The 26,619-nt window shown below is 37.6% G+C and overlaps 1 protein-coding gene and 1 pseudogene across 1 annotated transcript; both read left to right on the top strand.

Annotated features, from left to right (window-relative positions):
* Positions 1 to 260: 260 nt before the first annotated feature.
* LOC127095879 (pentatricopeptide repeat-containing protein At2g03380, mitochondrial-like) lies at positions 261 to 8,690 on the top strand (annotated as a pseudogene).
* A 13-nt stretch (positions 8,691 to 8,703) lies between these two features.
* Positions 8,704 to 10,799, top strand: LOC127095878 (uncharacterized). Its single transcript, XM_051034507.1, has 6 exons — positions 8,704 to 8,711; positions 8,855 to 8,976; positions 9,720 to 9,881; positions 10,069 to 10,162; positions 10,278 to 10,478; positions 10,557 to 10,799. The coding sequence occupies exons 1-5, from the start codon at positions 8,704 to 8,706 to the stop codon at positions 10,444 to 10,446; spliced, it is 555 nt and encodes a 184-aa protein (XP_050890464.1). The 3' UTR covers positions 10,447 to 10,478; positions 10,557 to 10,799.
* Positions 10,800 to 26,619: the final 15,820 nt, after the last annotated feature.

Here is a 26,619-nt window from a genome sequence, read left to right as displayed (position 1 = left end):
TTGGGTTTCTTATAATGAAAGTCTTTTGCAACCTAAATGACACTAAGAAAACTTAGATTAAAAATAATGAACACAACTTTTTTTTAATCCTATTTTGATATAACTAAGTTGCCTCTAGTCCACCCGCCAAGGTAATTTCGCCTTATCACAAGGACTTAATCCACTATAACCAAACTTGATTACAACCACAAAAACTAACATTCAATGTCTTCTTGAGTAATTATGACTCTACCCTAGTCACTCAAGGAAATACAATCACAATGATTAAGATACAAAATATGTTAAAAGATGCTTCTAAGAAATCAGATTACACAAATGAGTTACAAAGAATTACACACAAAATGTTTTTGATGAAAGTGTATGAACACAATTTCCTTGTGTGTATGATTTTATTTCTCTCAAATTATTCACAATATGTAATGTTCACATAGATGATATTGTCTTAGTGTTGGCACTATTTCATTCTTCCAAGACTCCTATATATAGGAAATAAAAATATTTGTTGGAGAGGAGAAATGGGATACACAAATGTAGTTGTATCATTGCATAACGAGCTGTGAGAATGAGAGACACAATGGTACAATAGTACAATCCTTTTCCCATAAAATATGTGTAGTGGAAATAATATTGATCTTATACTGTGTAATATTTTATCATGTAAAACTTTTTGATCTTATCTTCAATTATTTAGAGGCTTCATATAGAGAGTTGATGAAACATTCATAGAAGAAGAATCAGAGTCTGTATGAGAGAGTCTTTAGAAGATTGGTATTTAGAATCTTTATCTAGTTCATCAGAACCTGGTCTTCAGAGTCTGTGACACAGTTCATCAAAATTGTTAAGCGCAAAACTTTAGAGCTTGACAAATTCAAAGGCTTCTCTTGTCAGAGTCATAAATCTTTGCATGAGAAATGTTTAGAAGCGTTGAGTAGATTAATCCATAGCTTGATTATCATTGAAAAACACACATATCAGAATCAGAGTGCACTAGGTTCAGAGTCTGGTGACGTCATACGTCACTTCTCCAAAGTCAAAACTTATATCTAGTATTTGCACACTTAACAAAACCATTAGGGTACAAAAATTTTCTTTATGAATCTATGTATTGTTATCATCAAAACATATGGCCATATGTAGAACAAATATCGTTCTTACACTAATTTGGATCTTGACTTGTATCTAGAAAGCTTACCAAACCCTTCTACATAATCTTTACTCGAGTGCGTTTCTTGAACCTTCCAAAACACCAACTATGCTCCAAGCCTTCGTGTGTAGCTATCAAAACTTTGATCCCACTGATTCCTTGAACGATGATATTGTACGAAGATCCTAGAAGAACTTTTCCCTATCTTTAGCCTTCCACACAATTACTACTAAGACAATATGATAGAGACGAACCTATTTCTTTTCAATGGAATTTGTCACCACCATTGACAACCCCTTTTTATTGCTAACAACTTAAAAAATCAACAATATATCCAAGAACGATTAGTTTCAGGTACGTGTTTCCTCCAAATAATCTCAGAACTCTAATTGACAAGATCTAAACTCAACTGAAGTTGAAGATGTGAGAAATTTATAGCAAGACTTTGAACACTCAAAACAGAGGAAATTGATTTTCACACAAAATCACAATGAAAAATCTTAACAGAATGATGTATGCTATGTTTGAATGATGATAGAAAAGAGTTTTAATGTGCTTGAGATGAAACACACAAAATGGTTGAAAAAAGGTAGTTAGATTTGAATCAAGAAATATATGATTTGAATCAAATGAGTAAAATTCAAGTGAAATGAAAGAAATATCCAATTTTTGAAAAATATGCCAGTTGATTCGGATTATGAAATATGTGATTTGAATCACAAGCCTTCTGATTTGAATCAAGAACAAAAAGTGATTTGAATCAAATTGCTCAGAACTGACAGGATTTTTAGAAAAAATGATTTGATTAAGATCATGTTGAAAGTTTGATTTGAATCATATCAAACAGAGTCAAACATGAATTGTAAAAAATGTAATTGATTCGAATAATGCGCAAATTTTGATTCAAATCAAATCAGACAACTTGTTCCTAGAAATGTTATGAGGATCAAGTAAAACATTTGATCAGATCAAATTCTTAAGTTCAGCTACTATCCAATTTGATCAGAATCACGAATTCAGTATAAAGTTGTATGATTCAAATAAATCTTATTAAATCTCAAATTTTCAAGTTTTCAAAAGCTTTTTGAGATTTTACCTTGAATCAAATTTGTTCAAAAACACAAGGGGATTTCATTTCACTATCACATGTTATTAATAAAAGAGAATTTAGATCAAGATCAAATATAACCAAAGTTTTATGCATGCTAAACATGAGAAATCCAATTATGAAGGAGACTCAATGAATCAAAATAAAGACATATATGATAGCGATAAGACAAGCAACAAAATAATCGGATAGTAGAGACATGCAACTACAATCTCCTCGTTTTTGATGCTTGGTAAACTTTCACAAACATTGATTCGAACTTTCAGTACACATGTAACTCCCCTAAAATATTGAACACAAACAACTCACAACATATAAAAATGCATAAAACAATTCTAGACTCATTATAACTTCTCCCCCTTTGACAACATCAAAAAGAGACAGCTCGAAATGCGTCTAAAACCAAGGATAAACAACCACAAACATATAGTTCCAAATAACATATGAGCTAAACAGCTAAGAAGTATATACAACAATCATGATCACATATTCAATGAAGATAAACATGTCACAAGTAACATAACACAAATAGACATGCAGCATAATTGTTCAACAGCTAACAATTAAGTGATCAAACTTGTAAATCAAGGTATGAATTAACAATCATAAATAATGCATTAATAAGTAATAAAATAATCTAATGCATATAATTAGTAATATGCATTATGTAAGACCCCAATTTTGACCCTAAGATCCCTCATGCTATTCTCATCATATGCATTAGCATTGGGATCACATCTTGGCATCCTCCTTACCCCTTATGTATTGGGTTTGCATTGGGAGAGATCACCAAGCACCATTTTATTGTATCATACTTTGTATTTTATCATTTTACTAACCAAAAAACCAAAAATAGGTCATTATATAGTTTGACTCTTTTTTGTAGGTAGTGCACATGCTCACCTTTGATCTATCAAGCTCACATCTAGGGTTTAAGAACCTCATTGCAAGGAGATCAATCAAGAAATGCTTTACTATAGCTCTAAGCATCATATATGGATCCCCATGATCTTCACATGTTATTTTGATCAAGAAATCATCAAGAGTTTGGAATTGGTTTGCCTTGAAAACCCTAATTCATCTAGGTATCTTATGTGACTCCTTCAACAAGCTTCTTCAGCAATTGATCAAATATTTCAAAGGGATACTTCACATTTCATCATCTTATGCATATATGACCCTCCATGAGCCCCAAAAGTCAAGAGAATATCAAACTAGCAAGATGGTTCATGGTGGTTGACCAGAGGAATTCATCTGATCAAAATTGGGGTTCCCTAGACCCTATCTCCTACAATATTTGTCATATGAAAATGATTCTAAGAGAAAAGTTACTCTAAATGACGTTCCAAACAACTTTTATGTTGAGGTCTAGAGCTAGTTTTGCTTGGAAAGTCATTTTTTATGGTGACAGATTATAGATCATTTTGTCTAAACCCTAATTTGGAGGTCAACTTCCCAAGACCATACTTGCTCAATTTTTATGAGATGAAAGCCATTCATGTTGCATGATTAAATTCAATATGTCTATTTCAACTTTTATGTTTGGAGGAAGAGAAAATTCAACTTTTAAATGCATGTGATATGAGGAGACATTATAGGTCATTTTGGGCCAATACCATTGAGCAAGTGATTTTCCTCAACTTCTAAAATGCATAACTCCTTCATCTTCCATACGTAAATGCCTGGCTTGCTAACATGACTTCGACAATGTTGTACATGATTTTGGACCTGATTGAATGATTACATGGGCCTATCACACGCCCATGCATCCATGCAAAGTGAAGTTGCTATTTTTGAAAATTTGAAACAAGTGTGCAAATAAAAATGCATTGGCTATAGATAGAGACCCTTGCACTTAGAATTGAGGAGACTTGCGCGCCAGCTTTAAGTCCCCAGCCCTAAACCCTCTCATTCAAAGGATAACCTTGAGGATTTCCCTTGGAAATCGAGTTTGAATCTCCACTGTTTTGAGATTCAAATCTCTAAGAGTCCTGCTTCCTTTTTGATTCAATTCTACTCTATCAAGCATCCAGAGCAAGGCTAAGTGAAGTTGGAAGCAAGATCATGGCCATCTGAACCTGCAGTGGAGGTGATTTTCTCAATTTTTTTCTTTTCTTTGATTCTCACTCAATTCTCCATAATTCTTCTTGATTTTTGGTTGTCTGAAGTCCTACCAATGTAGACAATAAGATTGAGTTGCTTTATGGTCAAATCAAAGCAACTCAGATCATGAATCTCAAAATTCAACTCCCTGTATCTTTCAATATACTTGGAGTTAGATGAAATTGAGGCCAAATTCGAACTCCAGAGCATTTTTACTTTAAATTCATGTCCTCCTTTTTTATTTTGGTGATGGTTGAAGATAGACCAGTCCGGTGAGGTCCACCGGAGAAGAAGATCGGAGTTGCAGCTCCGACGATGCGTTGGCATGTCTCAGACCATAGGATCCTTTCAATTTATTTTAATCTCACGCGTTGGTTTTAATTACCAACCCTGCAACGCATTGACTTGAGTCCATCATGAAATGCGCACTGAGATCCACTTGATCTGCCACCTCAATTGATGAGGGAGATCAAGTGGTCCACGTTTTTTAGCATTTTCTGATTTTTAGTTTAATTGCTTTATTTTCATTAATTCGTATTAGTTTTAATATTGATCCAAAAAATATGAGACTTTCAACAAAAAAATTTAAATGAATTCCTCTTTCATTTTAAGAATTAAAATTATTTTTTAGATCATTATTAATATTTTTCATGATTTAATTGTTTTTGTGCATATTTTTAATTGTTTAAAAATACTTTTAAGTTTCCAAAATGAATGAAATTTTTTCTCCAAGGTCCTTTAACCTTGTTTGACCTATGATAAATCTCATGGCCATTTATTTTGTGTTTTGATGAGGTTTTACGATTTTGACCAACCATAATTTAATTTAATGCATTTTTAATTGATTTTAATTGTTTAATTGCAAAATAAATTGTGTTGAGCTTTTGATATTGACTTGTTGAGTTTGACTTGTGTTGTTGGGTCTTGGTCAAGGTTGAATTGACTTTGTTGAGTTAAAATCATTAGGTTTAGGGGATTGATGAAATATACATTTCATCTCCCAAAATGAATGCATGGTTTTAATTTGATAAAAGACCTCCTTTGACCGATTTATGTTGATTCCATTCCCCCCCCCCCCCCCCCCCCCCCTCTTCATCTCAATCCCATTATCTTCTCATTCATTTCATGGATCTATGATATCTCCATATCCTAAGGTTAGTTGATTGCAAAATCAACATAAGTATGGATGAGATTAGGTCCACCCCTTTTGCATTTTTTTAAGTGTGGTATGTTTTAAGAGTATCGTTCATAATACCATATCTCTAACATGCATTAGCACAAAAATTTATATTGCCCGATCTCAAATTGTTGCGACTTCTACATAAGTCCAATTACGATTGGTTAACATAACGCTAAATTTTGACACAAAAGGCATAACATTCTAGTAAGTGAGATTCTAAGTCTCCCCTCTTTCATGGTATTGTGTGGAAACTTGGCATTTTTTCCTTCCTTTGGAAGATGTATTGGTTCAAGGATCCATGCTTGTGAATAGTGGATTGAGTGTTCTCCAAAGAATGACTCAAACAATTGAAAAGAAAAAGCAATACTAACTTCTAATCAACTAACAACTAACATTTAATTTCAAGCCATTTACTTTTATGCACTTTAAATTCAAGTCTTTATTCATTTGCCATTATTCATACCATTTAACTTGTTTATTTTAATGTCATTTTAACTTTTCTCACTTGAGCCATACTTTGTGATTATATTGTGATTGTATATACTTGTTTGTGTTTGTGGTCCTTTGACCTTAATGTACATAATAACAACAAAAACCCTAAAAGACATTTGTGTGGACTGTTGGATTTGATCTGAGACATTGGACTTAGAATTAAGTAACACTCCCTATGCAAAAGGACTTGGCCAATGCCAACTTTCATGAAACCAAATGCTTGTGAAGTGAACTTTCATCTGAAGCAAGTATTGAAATCCCATTTGAGTTCATCTGCAATATGATCTTATTGAAGTTGTTACTTTGAACCTCTGTCTAAGGCCTATCTCTGAATTCATCTGATACTTGGGAGATTATGAAGAAGATTATGGAGTTGCTAAGCTTGGATGTGGCTATCTTTATTTGATGCCTTGCTCTTCATCTTGCTATTTGTATATTGGTATTGCTTGATTCTAAAGTCCAAAGGGAAAATTGGGTTTCTATATGACATTCTTGTCTATTGGATTGCATCTCACTAGTCAGATCTTTTCAACTCTTAACTTTTAAATTTTTGCTTAGGATTACTCTCTTCATCTCCTCCTCACTTCTTAAATTTCAAATCTCTCCCCCCTTTTAAAAATCTTCTTTGTTTGTGATTTCTAAACTTAGACTCTTTATTGCAAGTTAGAAACTTTGACCTTATGCCATTTCTTTTTCAAACTCTTTTCTTAATCAAACTTGTAAATGAATCTAACTATATTGACTTCAAATTTCAAAAGACAAAAAGAACTAACACTCATCCAAACCTTTTTAGGCCTTTTGTGCCTTTGTTAAACTTAAATTTTTGTTAAAAGCAACTCACTCACTTTGAAATTGTTACCACGAACTACGAGGTTTTGATCCCTCATTTTTATGTTGGTACGTAGGCACAAGTCCGAAGGTCTTGTCAAACACATAAATATAATTAATGAATTCTTTTCTCATCCCCCCACTCTATTTATTGCAAACATCATTTTATACAAAAACACATATGCACACAAAAAAGGGCTCCCTAGGGGTACCTAGGACACTTTGGGTGCTAACACCTTCCCTCTGTGTAACCAACCCCCTTACCTGTAATCTCTGGCATTTTATTAGTTTTGATTTGAAAACTTCTTATCTTTGGGTTTTGTTCGTACTTTTCCCTTTTCCCTTGGAAACAATAAAAGCGCGGTGGCGACTCTGGTTTTATTGCCGTTAAGTTTATCCATAGCTTAATGGTCATGAATTTACCGCTATAGAAATTAAGTGGCGATTCTGCTGGGGAGTAGTCTCCAGTGGGTTTAGCCTACTTTTTGTGTCACTACGCCAAAAAGGTTTTTTAACAGCGCATCTTAGACAGCGCTTTTAAAAGAAAGCGCTGTCTAAGGTTAAAATAAAAATAAAACACGGAAAATGTTCTAAAAAAATAATGAAAGCGTTGTCTAAGGGGGGTCTTAGACAGCGCTTTTAGAAAGCGTTGTCTAAGACCCCCCCTTAGACAGCGCTTTTAGAAAGCGCTTTTAAATATAGACCTTAGTCAGCGCTTTTGAGAAAGCGCTGTTTAAAGTCTTTCAATTAAAAAAAAAAATTAAAACCAAAAGCGCTGTCTAAGGTGGAGCGTCAAGAAGCTCCACGCTTCCCTCCTTATCCACGGCCTTCCCCTCGACACCAACCTAATCTCTCTCTACGCCTCCTTCTCCTCCCTCCCCCATGCCCGAACACTCTTCCACCGTTTACCCTCTCCAGACCTCCACTCCTTCAAACTCATAATCCGTTGGCATTTTCTCAACGACGACCACTCCCATGTCGTTTCATTCTACCACCTCGCTAGACTCACTCTCGGCTTCTTCAACGACCTTGTCGTTTTTTCCATTCTCCTCAAAACTTGTTCTCAGTTACGTGACCTCGTTCTCATCATACGGCTTCACTGTCACATTCTCAAAGCGAAACCTCCTGATAGCTTTGTACTCACTAGTCTGGTCGATGCTTATTCTAAATGTGGAAAGCTTCATTATGCGCGTAAGGTGTTTGATGAAATACCTGACCGAAATGTTGTGTCGTGGACTTCGATGATTGTCGCTTATGTACAAAATGACTGCGCTGAAGAAGGTTTGCTGTTGTTTAATAGAATGAGGGAAGGGTTTGTTGATGGGAATGTGTTTACTGTTGGAAGTTTGGTTGCTGCTTGCACTAAATTGGGGTGTTTGCATCAGGGGAAATGGGTTCATGGATATGCTATTAAGAATGGGATTGAGATTAATTCTTTTTTGGCAACTTCTCTTTTGAATATGTATGTTAAATGTGGTGACATTGGAGATGCTCGTTCCGTGTTTGATGAGTTTTCAGTTTCAAATTTTAGTAGGGATGATCTTGTTTTCTGGACTGCTATGATTGTTGGGTATACTCAGAGAGGTTATCCTCAAGCCGCGTTGGAATTGTTTACTGATGAAAAATGGTATGGGATTTTGCCTAATTCTGTTACCCTTGCGAGTTTGCTCTCTGCTTGTGGTCAACTAGAAAATATTGTTTTGGGAAAGTTATTTCATGTTCTGGTAGTTAAGTATGGATTGGATGATACTTCAGTGAGAAATGCTCTTGTTGATATGTACGCAAAGTGTGGACACATTTTTGATGCATGATTTCTGATAATGCTTTTGTTATAAGTTATATCTGATAATGCATGTGTTATTATAAATTGTGTGGCAGTTCTTCAAATTTACAGTGTTATTTATTTGTAGTTGTACTAAAGTTTATGTTATCTTTTCTTGATCGTTGTCTTGCTTCTTGCTATTGTGCCTTAATTAAGTTCTCGGTTTTTTATTCATAGGGAAAGTGATGGCTCGTTTCAGTACGGTTACTACTGGAGAGAGGCTGATGATTTACATGCTGCGACTCAACATTTCCATGGATTAAACCGTCTGGTGACTGCAATTGTTGGGCATAGTAAAGGTATATCAGCTTGATATCCTTGTCCGAGTATTCCTGCCAACAAGAGAAGTTTAATATAAATATTTAAAGATTTCATTTTCGGTATTGTTGCTGATTTTCAATCATTTATGTAATATGCTCTATTATATCAAATTATAAAAGTTGTCCTTGTCAAAGTAATTTCAGGTTTGTTGGCTAGTAAAGATAAGAAACATTGATGATGATGCAACAGTGTTGCTAAATAGCAGCCAGCTATAGGGCTATTGCATTGTGAAATATGAACAAATCGGTATTGTACCGCAGTATGCTATTTAGTACAAAATATTGTGAAATAAATAACAGCTATAGCAGCACTATGGCACTGATGCATAGCAAAATATGAACAAACTACTATTTTTGGTGATCTGCAATTGACATCACTGTTTATTAGCTTATGTTTTTGAGCTACTTAGCAAAAACCTGATACAAAGGAACTTAGTGAGTATTTTCATTTTAGTAGTGTCAAGAATTAGTTTACACAAACATATTGACATTTTAGACTTGTCTGTTATATTTATTAACTAGGTATTTTATGTCGGAATATGTAAGATTGGTTAAATCACCATGCTCCTACACTATGTGGGTGACTCGGTGGCCATTTTCTTTTCATTTGTAATCGGTGAAACATGACTTATTAGTCCATCTTTTTCCTCTCGCATTATGTTTTTCAAGCCTGAATGTATAATAATTGAACTATTATAAAGTGTGTCGATATCATGATGTAGGTGCTGGAGTGGTGCTTCTCTATGCTTCAAAATATAATGACGTCAAAACTGTCGTCAATATCTCTGGACGCTATGATCTGAAGGCGGGAATTGAAGAACGCCTCGGAAAAAATTATATGGAGAGAATTAAGGAGGATGGTTTCATTGACGTGAAGAGGCCAGGTAACTTATCTTTTAATCGGGGACATAAGTTTCAACTCGTCTTAGCGAGGGAGCATCAAGTGGGTTTGAAACTTGAAACTAGAGGAAGCCACCATAGATGATTGGGTACATGAGTCATGCATGACATGGCATTCTCCACTTCTATAAGCACGCTTGTTTTATTATTATACAATCATTACTATTGCAGGAAGTTCTGATTACCGTGTGACTCTGGAAAGTTTGCTGGATCGCTTAGATACAAATATGCACGGAGCATGCCTTCAGATTGATACAGAATGCAGGTGAGAGAAAAATATTGTCTAGTCTCTTTTGCCTCTTTTCACAACTTTTTTTTTGAGAAAGTTTATATGCAGAATTTGTGGAGGTCTTTTAAAGAAGTTTATATGATAATTGTAGGGTCCTTACAGTTCATGGTTCTTCAGACACAGTTATATCTGTTGAAGATGCATTTCAGTTTGCTCAGATTCTAACAAACCATACATTACATATCATAGAAGGAGCTGATCATTCCTACACTAATCACCAAAACGAGCTAGCTTCGGTTGTTGTCAACTTCATAAAATAAAAGAAACCTTGCACTGGAATAGGAATACTTAGGTAAGTGTCCCTGCTAGCAGCAGTTTATAGACTTATTTTTGTTTGACACCGGTTTTCAGAATGATATAACTGTGACAGGTCTTGCAGTTCCGAGTCATTTGAAGTTGCTACCTGCGACAAATTCTCACGGATACGGCGTTGTTCTACAACATTTTGAACTCTTCTATTTTTTACTCATAAAATTAGTGAGTTTTGCTTTGTACGAACTTGCTGTGATAATCCATTGGTAAACAAAGCATGTGCTCCTATTGTACACTTGTTTCTAATACAGTGGCTAGTTTACAAAATAGATACAATAAACATACATCCTAGTTTTCTTAATATCTATAGTGCAAGTGTTTATAACAAAAAGGTCCTAATTGACACGTAAGTGAGAATGTTCAAAATTTTTCTTAGTTTATGTGAATTGTTCTAATTGCTTCATTTTTATTTTATTAGCGTCCTACAAGCTTTTCGGGCCCAACGAGATATCCAAACCTCAAGGAGGGGCGCCAACTCCATTACATGGATTAAAGTGGCGGTATATTTTTAATTACCACATTTTTTATTATATTAGTGATGACACTTGATAAAACTTAGGATTTATAATCCATATTTTTTTTTCATATGTAGTGTCCTCAACAACGTAATCAAATAGATTGCGGGTATTTCATGTTGAGGTTTATGCGAGATACTCTTGCTTGGGCCGATTAAAGATTCCCACCGATGTATGTATTTCTAACTTATGAGTTATTTTTATATTTACACATATCTCATATAATTAAATAGTTGGAATTAATTCAAAATATGTTATATTATTATGTAGTACTTTGATGAATTCAAGTGTGCATTTTATACAAAGGATCAAGTGGACGAAATCAAAGAGGAGTGGTGTCAATTCATGATAAAGCTCAATGTTTGTTCATAAATTTGTGTAATTAATGTGTACATTTGTAGTATATGTTATGACTTGTAAATGTGTACATAAATTTGTATATATTTTGATACATTTAAGGCAAAATTGGTTTGAATTGGTATATATATATATTTGTTAGCAAAAAATTGGTAGAAAAAAGGCCAAAATGGCATATATAAAATGTGATAATTGTCTGTCAAAATCTGGTTGAAAACAGGTAGAAATTCTGGTTTATAAACCTGGAAAAAATGTGGTTTAAAACAAAAGCTTCAAAAATTTTCGTATACCTTAGACAGCGCTTTTGTAAAAAGCGCTGTCTAAGGGGGGATTAGAAAGCGCTTTAGGCAAAAGCGCTGTCTAAGGGGGGGGCTTAGACAGCGCTTTTTGAAAAGCGCTGTCTAAGGTATACCTAAAAAAATTAAAATAGGAGGGTCTTAGAAAGCGCTTTTGGCCAAAGCGCTGTCTAAGGGGGTGGGGCTTAGACAGCGCTTTTCAAAAGCGCTGTCTAAGGTATACCTAAAAAATTTAAAATAAGAGGGTCTTATAAAGCGCTTTTGGCCAAAGCACTGTCTAAGGGGGGGGGGCTTAGACAACGCTTTTAAGATTTAAAAAAGCGCTGTCTAAACCTTTAGCAGCGGAGGTTTAGACAACGCTTTAAAGCGCTGTGTAAGGCTAAAAAAAGCGTTGTCTAAGGTCTTGTTTGTTGTAGTGTGTGTGTATATATTTGTATATTTGATGCATGTATATTTGCTTGTATGATATAATCTGCTTGTTGTGCTTGGTGATCTCTGAGTGGTTAGATAAGTTCTAACCCAAACTTGAGTGAAATTAAGATAAGGGGATGGTATAGTCATATTCGACTTGTGTGGAGTAGTCCTTAACAAGTTGGCTTGAGACCCATCTACTAAGTGGAGACCCTTTTGGAGCTATTAATGTCACACCAGTTATTTGTGGTTAGACATTACTTTCTCTGATTTGGGGTCCGAAAAGCTGAGGACCATATAACATTTAACCCCTCTTGGCCTATTTAGGATGTAGTGCGAAGACTGTTCAAGTGTAGACTTGATAACAGTTGTTACACGATACTACTTTCAGACGAGTTTCTCTTGAGAATATTATGGGTAAATGAGTCAGTCATCCTAACCTATAATATCCGTTAGATGGAATTAAGACTCTGGGGACTTTTTAGAACATGGTCTACATGTTTTATCCTTAGTACACTCCTTTGGGATGGTTGTTGACCAGAATCCATGCTCGTGACTCACAACAAACCCTTGATTCTTGGTTGATCCAATCAAGTCTTGTCAATATCAATGGAACTTGGGTGTTGATAAGGTAAAAACCATAATCCACCAAAATGGATGATTGATCTTGACAATGACTTGATTCATACCTTGACCTTTGTTTGTTTGCCTTGTGTGTGATCCCTTATTTGTGATTGTTGCATTCATGCATTCATGCGCATCATAACGTTCATCACACGAAAAATAACTTCAAGGAACTGAGGTTTTATTTACAAATATTTTCAGACCATGGATTATGGAAGAAGGAACACTAAAAAGTACAATTTCAGATGTCCAGATTTAAAAGAGTTAAGGAAGCTATCATCTTTTGTATTAGATCCCTTGGACTTCAAGCAACGTCATGGGAAGCTTCTATCTGTATTATCTGCTGATGTGGTAGAAGGACTCTTGAGTGTGTTGGTTCAGTTTTATGACCCTCTCTACCGTTGCTTCACTTTTCCTGATTATCAGTTTGTGCCTATGTTGGAAGAGTATGCCCATCTCTTGGGAATGTCTGTTTCTGACAAAGTGTCGTTTAGTGGATTGGAAGAGATTCCCAGATCTCATATTATAGATGAAGTTCTTCACTTGAAGAATTCTGAGATTGAGGCTCATTGGGTGAAGAAATGAGGTATTTTTGGATTTCTTTCTGAGTTCCTCATCAAGGAAGCTACTGCCTTTGCTCAAGCTGGTAGAGTGGATGCTTTTGAAGCTATCTTTGTATTGCTCATCTATGGTTTAGCCTTGTTCCCTAACATTGACGGTTTTGTTGATGTTAATGCCATTAGAATTTTCTTGATTAGGAACCCTGTGCCTACTTTGTTGGGTGATATGTATTTCTCTTTGCATCTAAGGAATTATAAAGGGGGTGGAACGATTGTGTGTTGTGTTCCTATTCCGTACAAGTGGTTTATTTTGCACTTGCCTCAGACGCCTACTTTTATGGAGAAAAAACAATGGCTACGATGGTCTTAGAGACTTATGTCTCTCACTAATGATGATATAGTTTGGTATGATTCTTCATTGGGTAGCTTGGAGATTATTGATAGTTGTGGTGAATTTTCTAATATGCCTCTCATTGGTACACAAGGAGGAATCAACTACAACCCTGCTTTGACCCGTTGTCAACTTGGGTTCCCATTGAGAGACAAACCTAATAACACTTTGTTAGAAGGTGTTTTATATAAAGAGGATAAAGATCCCCAACATTTGAAGCAGAAGATCATGCATGCTTGGCATAACGTGTATAGGAAAGGAAGATCCGAGCTTGGTCTGTGCAACAGTGTATCTTTGGAAGCTTACACTCTTTGGGTGAAGAAGAGAGCTTTGGAGTTGAAGATGCCTTATGCTTGTGAGAGACCTATGTCTATGGTTGTGGTTGAGCCATTAACTCTCCCTAACCAAGATGTAGAGGAGTTGGAAGACGCACCCGCCAAGATGAAGCAAGAAAAGGATACGTGGGAAGAGTGTTTCCATGCTTTGAGCCGAAAGCATAAGGTGTTACAGCTTGAGTCTAAGGATAAAGATGCACTTATCGAGCTTCTTGAAGACCGAGTAATGAATAGACGAAGAGAGCCAGAGGTTTCATCTTCCTCTAGTATGCCTCAGCCTTATATTGCTTGGAAGAAGATTGTTGATCAGCTTGTCCTCGAGAAGACTCAGATGAAGACTTCTTTTGAGTCTGAGATCCTACGCATCCGAAGGAAGTACAAGCCTGCATCTAGATCTTCTGACATTGTTGTTAGGGATCCTTAGGATGACTAGTCTCCTTTCCTCTTGTATTTGTATTTTGGTTTCTAAAATTATACTCAGTGTAGTCCTTCCAATTATATAAATAAAAGAGATTTTTTATGGTCAATCAGATTGTGCAATTGTTATTATATATTTGCAAATAAAATAGCATGTTCCTTGAAAATAAAAAAATCAAAGCATTTCATTTCATGCATCATTTGCATAGTAGGTTTCTCTTTCGCCAAATGTCTTATTGGTTATTCTTCTGTGCTTCAGCCAAGCTGACTCATTGATACAAAACTCGCGCCAATCATCCGTGAATCAGGGAACACTTAGAGCAAGAGAATAGAGAACTGAAGGACGAGATCGCCCGCCTGACTGCCATGACGGTGTCAGTTATAGCTGCTCAGAGTCAATCTTCTCCAATGCCTGCAACTCCTCCTCCTCAGAGGATTGTCATTTCAGAGATTGTCTCTTCAACCGTGCCTACCACTCAGTTCGCTCCTGCCATGCCTGCCGGATTCCCGTGGGGAATGCCGTCCAACTTTATGTGCGAAGATTTTGCGCCTACCTTTGCTTCCATGCCGACATCTAGCCCGGTCATGTCTGTGCCACCACCGGTTGTTCATACTCTGCCTCGTGTTGAGGACACCATCTATCATTCCGAGCCGTCTGAGGGTCCGGATGTTTATGAAAAGATGGATGAAATGAAAGACCAATTCCTTGAGCAGCAAAATGATTTGAAAACCTTGAGAGGAAAAGATTTGTTCAGCAAGAGTGTTGCGGAACTTTGTTTGGTTCCTAATGTTAAAATCCCGATGAAGTTCAAAGTCCCTAACTTTGAAAAGTATAAGGGGAACACCTGTCCACTCAGTCATCTCATCATGTATGCTAGAAAGATGTCGACGTAAATTGATAATGATTAGTTACTGATTCATTAATTCCAAGACAGTCTGACTGATGCCGCTTTGAGGTGGTACATGGGTTTGGATAGTGCGAGTGTTTGCACGTTCAATGATTTGGGTGAGGCGTTCATGAAGCAGTACAAATACAATGTGGATATGGCGCCGGATAGAGACCAGTTGAGGTCATTGTCTCAGAAGGATAAAGAGACGTTCAAAGAGTATGCCCAACGATGGAGAGAGCTTGCTGCTCAGATCAACCTTCCTTTAGAAGAAAAGGAAATGACCAAGATTTTTCTCAAGACGCTGAGCTCATTTTACTATGAGCGGATGGTTGTTAGTGCCCCCAATGATTTTACCGAAATGGTAAACATGGGGATGAGGTTAGAAGAAGGTGTCCGAGAGGGACGGTTGTCTAAAGAGGAGGTTTCGTCTAGCAAGAAGTACCGCAGAGGGTTTTCCAGAAAGAAAGAAGGCGGGACTAATGCAGTGTCCATTGGTAGGAAGAGGAGGCCTCATGTCAGAAGGAGTCTACAAACCCGTCAACACCATCATCAAGTATCATCTGTTATTCCAATCTTTTCAAATAATCAATCAACGCCAGTTCAACAACAACATCAACAACCGCCATAACAAAGAACAAACAACTACAACAACAATAACACCAACAATAATAAAAAACAGCAGAACTTTGAGAGGAAGAAGGTATCTTTTGACCCGATTCCTATGAATTATGCCGAATTGTATCCATCATTGGTTCTCAAGAACCTTCTGCGACCAGGAAATCCTCCATAGATTCCTGAACAACTTCCATGGTGGTATAAGTTAGAGCTTCACTATGCCTATCACCAAGGGGATCCTGGCCATGATATTAAGAATTGTTACCCCCTGAAGCACGAAGTCTAGAAGTTGGTCAAGAGTGGGATGGTGTCCCTTGAGGACCGTGCGCTGAATGTCAAAGCAAACCCACTACCTGCTCATGGTAATCCTTCTATTAACATGGTAGATGGTTGTTCTGGGGAGTTCAAGGTATATGATGTCTGTTTCATTAGAAGGTCTTTGGTGATGATGCATGAGGATATCTGTATGGTAAGTGATTGTGAACATGACCATGATGGTTGTGCAATTTGCAGTGTTAACTCCCGAGGTTGTGGGGTTGTGAAGAGAGACATCCATAGGTTGAGGGATGAAGGTATGATACAGATTCTTCAGTTCCATCACTTGGGTGACTAAGTGAATGTAATAGTTCATGTATTCAAGACTTCATAGAGAGTAGTAATTCAATTCAACAGCAGTAATAATAACAGTGTCAACAACGGATCGGTATCGCCGTTGGTAATACGGTTAGCGGGTCCAGTCCCGTATGCATCTGATAAAATTGTCCCGTACCAGTATAATATGACTATGTTAGAGAATGGTCAAGAGGTTCCTTTGCCTACGACCAGTTCTGTTGTGAGCATTACTGATGTTACGAAGGTGACCCGTAGTGGTCGAGTTTTTGGGCCGGTGTTCCTAAAGAATGTAGAAGATGTATCTGTTAGTAAGAAGGTTGAAGTGCCTGCAGTTGATCCAATTAGTGCTCAAAGATGTCAGTCTGGTGAATCCAACAGTTTGAAGCCTAATGATGATGATGAGGTACTCCATTTAATTTAGAAGAGCGAGTTTAATATGGTGGAGCAACTTCTCCAAACTCCCTCCAAGATTTCAGTGTTGTCTCTGCTTATGAACTCTGAAGCACACAGAGAAGCATTGCAAAAGGTATTGGAACAGACATATGTAGAGCACGATGTTACAGTGGATCAGCTCGATCATATTGTGGCTAACATCACTTCCTGCAACAATCTGAGCTTTTGTGATGAAGAACTTCCTGAGGAGGGTAGAAATCACAACTTAGCATTGCACATATCAATGAACTGCAAGGAGGAAGCTCTGTCAAATGTATTGGTTGATACCGGCTCTTCATTGAATGTACTCCCAAAGTCAACTCTTTTCAGATTGTCATACCAAGAAGCTCTAATGAGGTATAATGGCGTGATCGTCAAAGAATTTGATGGTTCTCGCAAGACAGTGATTGGTGAGGTGGACCTTCCTGTGAAGATAGGTTCGATTGATTTCCAAATTACTTTCCAAGTAATGGATATCCACCGACCTATAGCTGCTTGTTAGGAAGGGCATGGATACATGAGGTTGGAGTTGTTACGTCAACTCTGCATCAGAAGTTAAAGTTTGTGAAGAATGGAAAGCTTGTTATCGTCGGTGGAGAGAAGGCTCTCTTGGTGAGCCGTCTGTCGTCTTTCTCTTATGTAGAAGTTGAGGATGAAATTGGAACTCCATTCCAAGCTCTATCTATTGTATAAGAAAAGAGAGTTGGGGCACACATGTCCTCCTTCAAAGACGTGTAGAAGATTGTTGAAAACGGTAATTCTGATCAGTGGGGCAGGATGATAGAGGTCGTCAAGAACCAGAGCAGAGCCGGTTTGGGATTCCAATAAAGTTCATCTGTGATTAAGATTGAAGATGTGAAACTCAGTTTCTGTAGCGGAGGGTTCATTCATGGTAATGAATAACACTTAGCTGCTGTGATCGAGGGGGATGAAGATGAAGACTGCACCAATTTTGTGATGCATGGAAAAGCTTGCAACAATTGGATTGCTGTAAATGTTCCTGTTATTATGCATTGTTCTAAGTAATTGCTTTTATTATTTTTTTAAAATCCTTCCCTTATGCCTAAGGGGGAAGTGAACATTGTGTGGAATTTTCAAATTCGATCATTAATAAAATTCAATCTTATTCATCCACATCTATGATGTTTTACTTTTACTTTTTGCTTTTCTGAAAAAATGGTAATCACAAAAAAACATAAATAAATAAATACAATTGCCCATCTGCATAATATTTGGTCACAATTCACTTCTCTAAAATCAAAATATCAAATCATTATGCAGGTTGGTTTCTAAACCCATTGAATACAATGATCCTAATACTTCTCCAAACTTTGAATTCCATGTGTTTGAGGCTGAGGAAGGAAGTGATGAAGAAGTATCTGATGATTTGTCTCGTCTACTTGTGCACGAGGAAAAAGCCATTCAGTCGTTCGAGGAGCAGATTGAGCTAGTCAACTTGGGTTCCGAGGATTATGTGAAGGAAGTCAAGATTGGGTCTTGATTGTGTCCTGAAGTCAAGAAGGGGTGTATTGATCTTCTCCGAGAGTATTCAAATGTGTTTGCTTGGTCCTATCAAGACATGCCTGGTTTAGATTCTAAGATTGTGGAGCATAGATTACCGTTGAATCCAGAATGCCCGCCAGTCAAGCAGAAATTGAGAAGGACTCATCATGATATGGCAGTGAAGATCAAAGAAGAAGTGCAGAAGCAGATTGATGTTGGTTTCCTTGTTACTGTTGAATATCCGCAGTGGGTGGCCCATATTGTGCTTGTTCCGAAGAAGGATGGAAAAGTCTGTATGTGTGTTGATTATAGAGATTTTAACAAAGCCATTCTGAAAGATGATTTTCCTCTGCCACACATTGATATGTTGGTAGAAAATATGGCTAAATTTAAAGTCTTTTCGTTTATGGACGGATTTTCCGGATACAATCAGATCAAGATGGCACTCGAAGATATGGAGAAGATCATATTCATTACGCCCTGAGGAGCATTCTGTTATAGAGTGATGCCTTTAGGTTTAAAGAATGCTGGTGCAACTTACCAGAGAGCAATGACCATTCATTTTCATGATATGATGCATAAAGAGATTGAAGTCTATATTGATGATATGATTTCTAAATCCATTAGCGAAGAAGAACATGTTGAACATTTGTTGAAGTTATTCCAGCGTTTGAGGAAGTATAAACTCCGCTTGAATACCAATAAGTGTACATTTGGTGTTCGTTCTGGTAATTTGTTGGGCTTTATTATCAGCGAGAAAGGTATTGAAGTTGATCTTGCCAAGGTGAAAGCAATACAAAAGATGCTTGCGCCCAAAACTGAGAAGCAAGTCAGAGGTTTTCTCGGCCGCTTGAATTATATCTCAAGATTCATTTCACACATGACTGCCACATGTGCGCCTATATTCAAGCTTCTTCGGAAAGATCAGTCTTGTGATTGGACCTAAGATTTCCAGAAAGCTTTTGACAATATCAAAGAATATTTGCTTGAGCCTCTGATTTTGTCTCCGCCTACTGAAGGAAGACAGTTGATCATTTATTTGGCTGTGCTTGAAGAGAGTATGTGTTGTGTTCTTGGTCAGCAAGATGAAACTGGAAATAAAGAATATGCTATTTACTACCTGAGTAAGAAATTCACCGATTGTGAGACTCGATATTCTATGTTTGAGAAGACTTGTTACGCATTGGCTTGGGCTGCTAAGCGTCTGCGTCAGTATATGTTAAATCATACCATTTGGTTGATATCCAAAATGGATCCAATCAAGTATATCTTGGAGAAGCCTGCTTTAACTGGGAGGATTGCCCGTTGGTAGATGTTGTTATCAGAGTAAGATATTGAATATTGATCTCAGAAAGCTATTAAAGGTAGTGTCTTGGCTGACCATTTGGCTCACCAACCGATTGAAGATTACCAGTCAGTGCAGTATGATTTTCCTGATGAAGAGATCTTATACTTGAAAATGAAAGATTGCGATGAACCATTGCTTGAAGAAGGGCCAGAACCTGGTTCCCGTTGGGGCATGGTATTTGATGGAGCTGTTAATCAATATGGTAATGGCATTGGGGCATTGATTATTACTCCTCAAGGCACTCATTTTCCGTTTATAGCTAGACTGACTTTCAAGTGTACAAACAATATGGCTGAGTATGAAGCTTGCATTATGGGTCTTGAAGAGGCCATTGATCTCAGAATCAAGTATCTTGGTGTCTATGGAGATTCAGCTTTGGTTGTGAATCAGATCAAAGGTGAATGGGAGACGAATCAACCTGATTTGATACCATATAGATATTATGAGAGGAGGATTTCAACTTTCTTTACAAAGGTTAAGTTTTATCATATCCCTCGAGATGAAAACCGGACGGCAGATGCCCTTGCAACGTTGGCTTCAATGATTATGGTGAAGTATTGGAATGAAGTTCCCAATTTGACCGTGATGCGTCTTGATAGGCCAGCTCATGTGTTTGCTGTTGAAGAGGTCAAAGATGAGAAGCCGTGGTATTTTGATATCAAGTGTTTCCTCCAAAGTCAGATTTACCCGTCTAGGGCATCTTTGAAAGACAAGAAGACTTTGAGAAGATTAGCCGGTAACTTCTACCTGAATGGTGATGTGTTGTACAAGAGAAACTTCGATATGGTTCTGCTCAGATGCGTGGAGAGACACGAAGCAGGCTCATCGATGACTGAAGTCCATGAAGGTTCCTTTGGTACTCATTCCAATGAACATGCTATGGCAAAGAAGATGTTGAGAGTAGGTTACTATTGGCGGACAATGGAATCTAATTGTTGCAAGTTTGTGAAGAAATGCCACAAGTGTCAAATTTATGCAAATAAGATTCACGTTCCTCCGACACTGTTGAACGTCATTTCCTCCCCATGGCCTTTCTCCATGTGGGGAATTGATATGATTGGTATGATTGAGCCTAAAGCGTCGAACGAACATCGTTTCATCCTAATGGCTATTGACTACTTCACAAAGTGGGTTGAAGCAACATCGTATGCAAATGTGACCAAACAAGTTATTGTGCGGTTTATCAAGAATCAGATCATATGCCGTTATGGTGTGCCAAGTAAGACCATTACTGATAATGGATCAAACTTGAATAATAATATGGTGGAAGCTCTTTGTAAAGACTTCAAGATTGCACATCATGGTTCTTCTCCGTACAGACCTAAGACGAATGGGGCTATTGAAGCTTCGAACAAGAACATCAAGAAGATCATCCAGGAGATGGTTGTGACGTACAAAGATTGACATGCGATGCTCCCATTTGCTTTGCATGGGTATCGTACATCCATCCGCACTTCAATAGGGGAAACCCCTTTCTCACTTGTTTATTGCATGGAAGTTATACTCCCAGTAGAGGTTGAGATCCCATCACTGTGTATGCTAATGGAAGTCAAGTTGACTGAGGCTGAATGGTGTTAGACCAGGTTTGATCAGCTGAATTTGATTGAAGAGAAGAGGTTGACTGCCATGTGTCATGGTCAGTTGTATCAACAGAGGATGAAGAAGGCATTTGATAAGAAGGTTAAACCTCGTGTATTCAGAGAAGGTGACCTTGTGCTCAAGAAAATTCTATCTTTCAAACCAGATTCTAGGGGCAAATGGACTCCTAATTATGAAGGCCCATATGTTGTTAAGAGAGCCTTTTCAGGCAGTGCTTTGATTCTTATAACTATGGATGATGAAGAGTTCACTCGTCTTGTGAACGCAGATGCAGTCAAGAAATACTTCGCCTAAAAAAGAAAAGAACAACTCGCTAAGTCGAAAACCCGAAAGGGAGGTTTACGCAAAAATGAGCGTCTCGGTGGATTGAAACCCAAAAGGGAGATCCAGGAAAAAGTTAGAGACATAAAACAAAAAAGTAATCTCGATAAATTGAGTACCCCACCTTGGGGTAATTTATGCAAAAATTAGGGATTATGGCAAGTAACTGCATCCTACTGATCTTCAGTTTTGAAGACATTCTTGAGCAAGTCAGTCAAGTCTGATTCGTCATCCACAGCCGACGCCAAGAGCAAAATGGACATCAAAGTTGGTAGAAGGGTTAGTGATCATTGTATTCAATATAGCCCTTTTCCATGAAAATTACCATTTTTCAATCTTTGTAAAGATCTATGGAGTCTTGTCATTTACATACTACCATCCTATTAAATAAAGTTGAGCTTTTATCCAATTATTTTTACTCTTATTTATTATTCAGCCAAGTAGATTTAAATTTTATTATGATCATGTTTAAAATTAAATTTTAAATCAAAGTCATGTTTTCTTAAATATATAAAAACAATTACTTTAAGAAATCGATATCATTTAAAGGAATATCCATAGTGGTTTGAAAAGCGGTAAGCCCAAAATATGGAGCATTGTTGGTTCTCCCCCAGCAGTGGGCATGATCCCTATTTCATACTCCGCAACTTTTCAGCAACTGAGTTTTGTTGGTTTCCCCATCCAAGTTTGTTGGTCTCCCTTGAGTTATAGGCGTGTTATTTTGGCAGATTGCATGGATTCGACAGAATTTTGCTTTCCCACAAGTCGTCATAATTACTCCTGATTTTGAGCAGCTATTATGGTTATCCCCTGCAGGGTTGTCTCCTATTTGATACGACGTTTGTAACAACCTTCTAAATACCCCAAAATATTTAATTTAAAATAATAACCTATCAATCAGAGTAATTATGCCCCGAAGGGTGTCACACAATCATTTCACAACATTTATCAAAACATCCTGTCATGCTCATTTATTTATCAAATAAAACAGTTGCATAATACGCAGCGGAATAGAATTCAACATCAGCATGAGACATGTAACACCATACATGTAAACTAATTCAACAATTTCCAACAATACAATGAAAAGGTTCCCTCCCGATGTTACATCTACCAGAGCATGACCCATAGGACACTACTATAGACTCCAAGCGTTAGCTTCTATTCAACTCATTTCTCGTTACCTGAAAAATAGGTTGTAAGGGTGAGTTCCTCAATCAATATAATAAGCATTATAGAACAACATGTAATGCTAAGTAAATAACACATCAATTCACCCTAACCAGACTACGCATTCAGCAACGGCAATATCCGTCCAAACATCATATTCAACAATAATATATATCATATGTATAATCCTCAAACCATATTCAACACCAACAACACAACACAACGATTTACTCACTAATTCCTCACAATGGGAATTAGCTACAGCTCCACAGGCTATGCCATGCATTCATTATACAATGAGACTCCATGAAATGCGGTACCGACTCTTCTCGAACATATAGTTCAAGCTCACCGATCAAATCCAGATACGGCTACTAAGCTCACTAGTCCCACTCATTGAGATCTAATGCCTCACTCACTAATTCCTCACCATGGGAATTAGCTACAGCCCCAAAGGCTAGACTATGCACACTAATCATCTAGTATGCAAACATCAACAACAATTCACAACTCACTAATTCCTCACCATGGGAATCAGCTACAGCCCCAAAGGCTAAACTACGCATGCTAATCACCTAGCAATACAACATCAACAACAACTCAAGAACAGACACATGCTCGCACTCTACGCCATCGAATAGTCTATTCACAACTGCATACATTCACAACATCATGCATAATATATATACATTCACCGCATCATATACATCATTATACATCAGCAATATTTCATCACATAAGCATGTCAGATTATGCCAAACAACAACCACAATATTAGTACATTTCAATATTGCACATACTGCTCAAAACAGCGGGAATTTATCCCTATTACACCATAGGCAACATAGGCCAACCCTCAATTAGGTACACAACAATTAAAACAACAATTTTTCACTTCTGCAACAGTGTTAACCGGTTAACGCCCTGGGTTAACCGGTTAACGCAGGCAAAAACTCACTTTCTGGCAAAACGCAACAGTGTTAACCGGTTAACGCCCTGGGTTAACCGGTTAACGCAGGCAAAACTCAATATTTTCACATTTCAATACAGTGTTAACCGGTTAACACCCTGGGTTAACCGGTTAACGCAGACCAAACAACAATTCCTGCGCTAACACACGGCAGAATGCAGAATTCTGCCGTTGGAGGACTTCCGGACCTCCGATTCCGATTCCGTAAAAAGCTATACGATCGGGAAATCATTACTCACACAAATACCGATTTAATTTCAACTTCCAGCACAGTTCATCCAACAACATTTCAACATTTACAAATCCCAATTAGGGTCAAATTAACGGCTTATCACTACCCATGACATATTATCCCAAAATACCCATTAATCGACGATAAACCCCCCTTACCTTAACGATCCGGCAGAATCTTTGAGCTTCAAGCTTTCGTTCTCCAACCTTTGCTCTTCAGCTCCTCTTCTCTGCCCTTTTTCCCTTTTCTCTCACGATGCTTCTCTGTTCTGTTTTCACGTGAAATGCTTTTCCAAATGAGAACTTTTCCTTATTCCAACATATATATACTTTCCAATAATCCAAAAAGAATAATAATAAAATTTCCAATTATTTAATTAAATTAATAATTAAATTATTAACTCAATTCAAATAATTATTTTATTATTATCGGGGTGTTACAACTCTCCCCCACTAAAAGAGTTTTCGTCCTCGAAAACATACCTCAAGCGAACAACTCTGGGTAAGATTCCTTCATCTTACTCTCCAGTTCCCAAGTCACGTTGCCACCTGCTGGTCCTCCCCAAGCTACCTTCACCAAGGCAATCTCTTTACCCCGCAACTGCTTCAACTCTCGATCCTCGATCCTCATAGGTGATGTTTCAACAGTCAGGTTATCTCTCACCTGTACATCATCTACTTGGACTATATGCGACGGATCATGAATGTACCTCCTCAACTGAGACACATGAAAAACCTCAGGCAAATTCGCAAGCGACGGCGGTAAGGCGATACGATAGGCTACCTCTCCTATCCTCTCCAAAATCTGATAAGGACCAATAAATCGAGGTGTCAACTTCTTCGACTTCAAGGCTCGACCAACACCAGTTATCGGAGTAACACGAAGAAACACATGATCTCCCTCTTGGAACTCAAGTGACTTCCTCCTCTTATCGTGATAACTCTTCTGACGACTCTGAGCAATTCTCATCTTCTCCTGAATCATCTTAATCTTTTCCGTAGTTTGTTGAACAATCTCCGGTCCAACCACAACACTCTCACCGGACTCATACCAACATAAAGGTGTCCGACATCTCCTACCATACAAAGCTTCAAACGGTGCCATACCAATGCTCGAATGAAAACTATTGTTGTAGGTAAACTCAATCAAAGGCAAATAACAATCCCAAGCACCTCCTTTTTCCAAAATACAAGCTCTCAAAAGATCCTCTAGTGACTGAATAGTCCTCTCAGTCTGACCATCAGTCTGCGGATGATATGCAGAACTCAATCTCAGTTTAGTTCCTAAAGCCTTCTGCAAACCTTCCCAGAACTTCGATGTAAATCTAGGATCTCTGTCCGAAACAATACTAGACGGAATACCATGCAAACTTACAATCTTCTCAATATACAACTCGGCTAATCTCTCTAACGGATAATCCATTCTGATCGGAATGAAATGAGCCGACTTCGTCAACCTATCAACAATCACCCAAATAGCTTCGAAATTCTTACTTGTCCTCGGTAACCCAGAAACAAAATCCATACTGATACTATCCCACTTCCACTCTGGAATAGCCAACGGTTGCATTAGCCCAGACGGCTTCTGATGCTCAATCTTCGACTTCTGACAAGTCAAACAGGAATAAACAAAACTCGCAATTTCTTTCTTCATTCCCGGCCACCAAAATAACTTTTTCAAATCATGATACATCTTCGTAGCTCCAGGATGAATACTCAAGCCACTACGATGTCCCTCCTCAAGAATACTCTTCTTAAGCTCAATAACATTCGGAATACACACCCGACTACCAAATTTCAAAACACCATTCTCATCAACTCTGAATTCACCACCTTGGCCTTGATTCACTAAAGTCAACTTATCAACCAAAAGCATATCGGATTTCTGACCCTCTCTGATCTCCTCCAGAATACCACTTGTTAACTTCAACATTCCCAATTTAACACTGTTGTGAGTACTCTCACACACCAAACTCAAGTCTCTAAACTGCTCAACTAAATCCAATTCCTTAACCATTAACATAGACATATGTAATGATTTCCGACTCAATGCATCAGCCACTACATTTGCTTTACCCGGATGGTAATTCAAACCAAAATCATAATCCTTCAGGAACTCTAACCATCTCCTCTGTCTCATATTCAGCTCTTTCTGATCAAACAAATACTTTAAACTCTTATGGTCACTGAAAACTTCAAATCTTGATCCATACAAGTAATGCCTCCACAACTTCAAAACAAACACTACAGCTGCCAACTCTAAATCGTGAGTCGGATAGTTCCTTTCATGAACCCTCAGCTGTCTCGAAGCATAAGCTATAACCTGCTTATTCTGCATCAACACACCACCTAAGCCCAACAATGAAGCATCACAGTAAACCTCAAATGATTCCGACGAACTCGGTAACGTCAAAATAGGAGCAGTAGTCAACCTTTTCTTTAACTCTTGGAAACCTTCTTCACATTTTGAGTCCCAAACAAACGCTTGTCCCTTTCTAGTCAACATCGTCAACGGTAACGCCAA

Source organism: Lathyrus oleraceus, chromosome 6 (assembly GCF_024323335.1).
Source record: "Lathyrus oleraceus cultivar Zhongwan6 chromosome 6, CAAS_Psat_ZW6_1.0, whole genome shotgun sequence".
In the NCBI taxonomy this organism is placed as follows: domain Eukaryota; kingdom Viridiplantae; phylum Streptophyta; class Magnoliopsida; order Fabales; family Fabaceae; genus Lathyrus; species Lathyrus oleraceus.
Note: the sequence above shows the minus strand (reverse complement) of the source record. Positions and strands in the feature narration are given on the sequence as shown.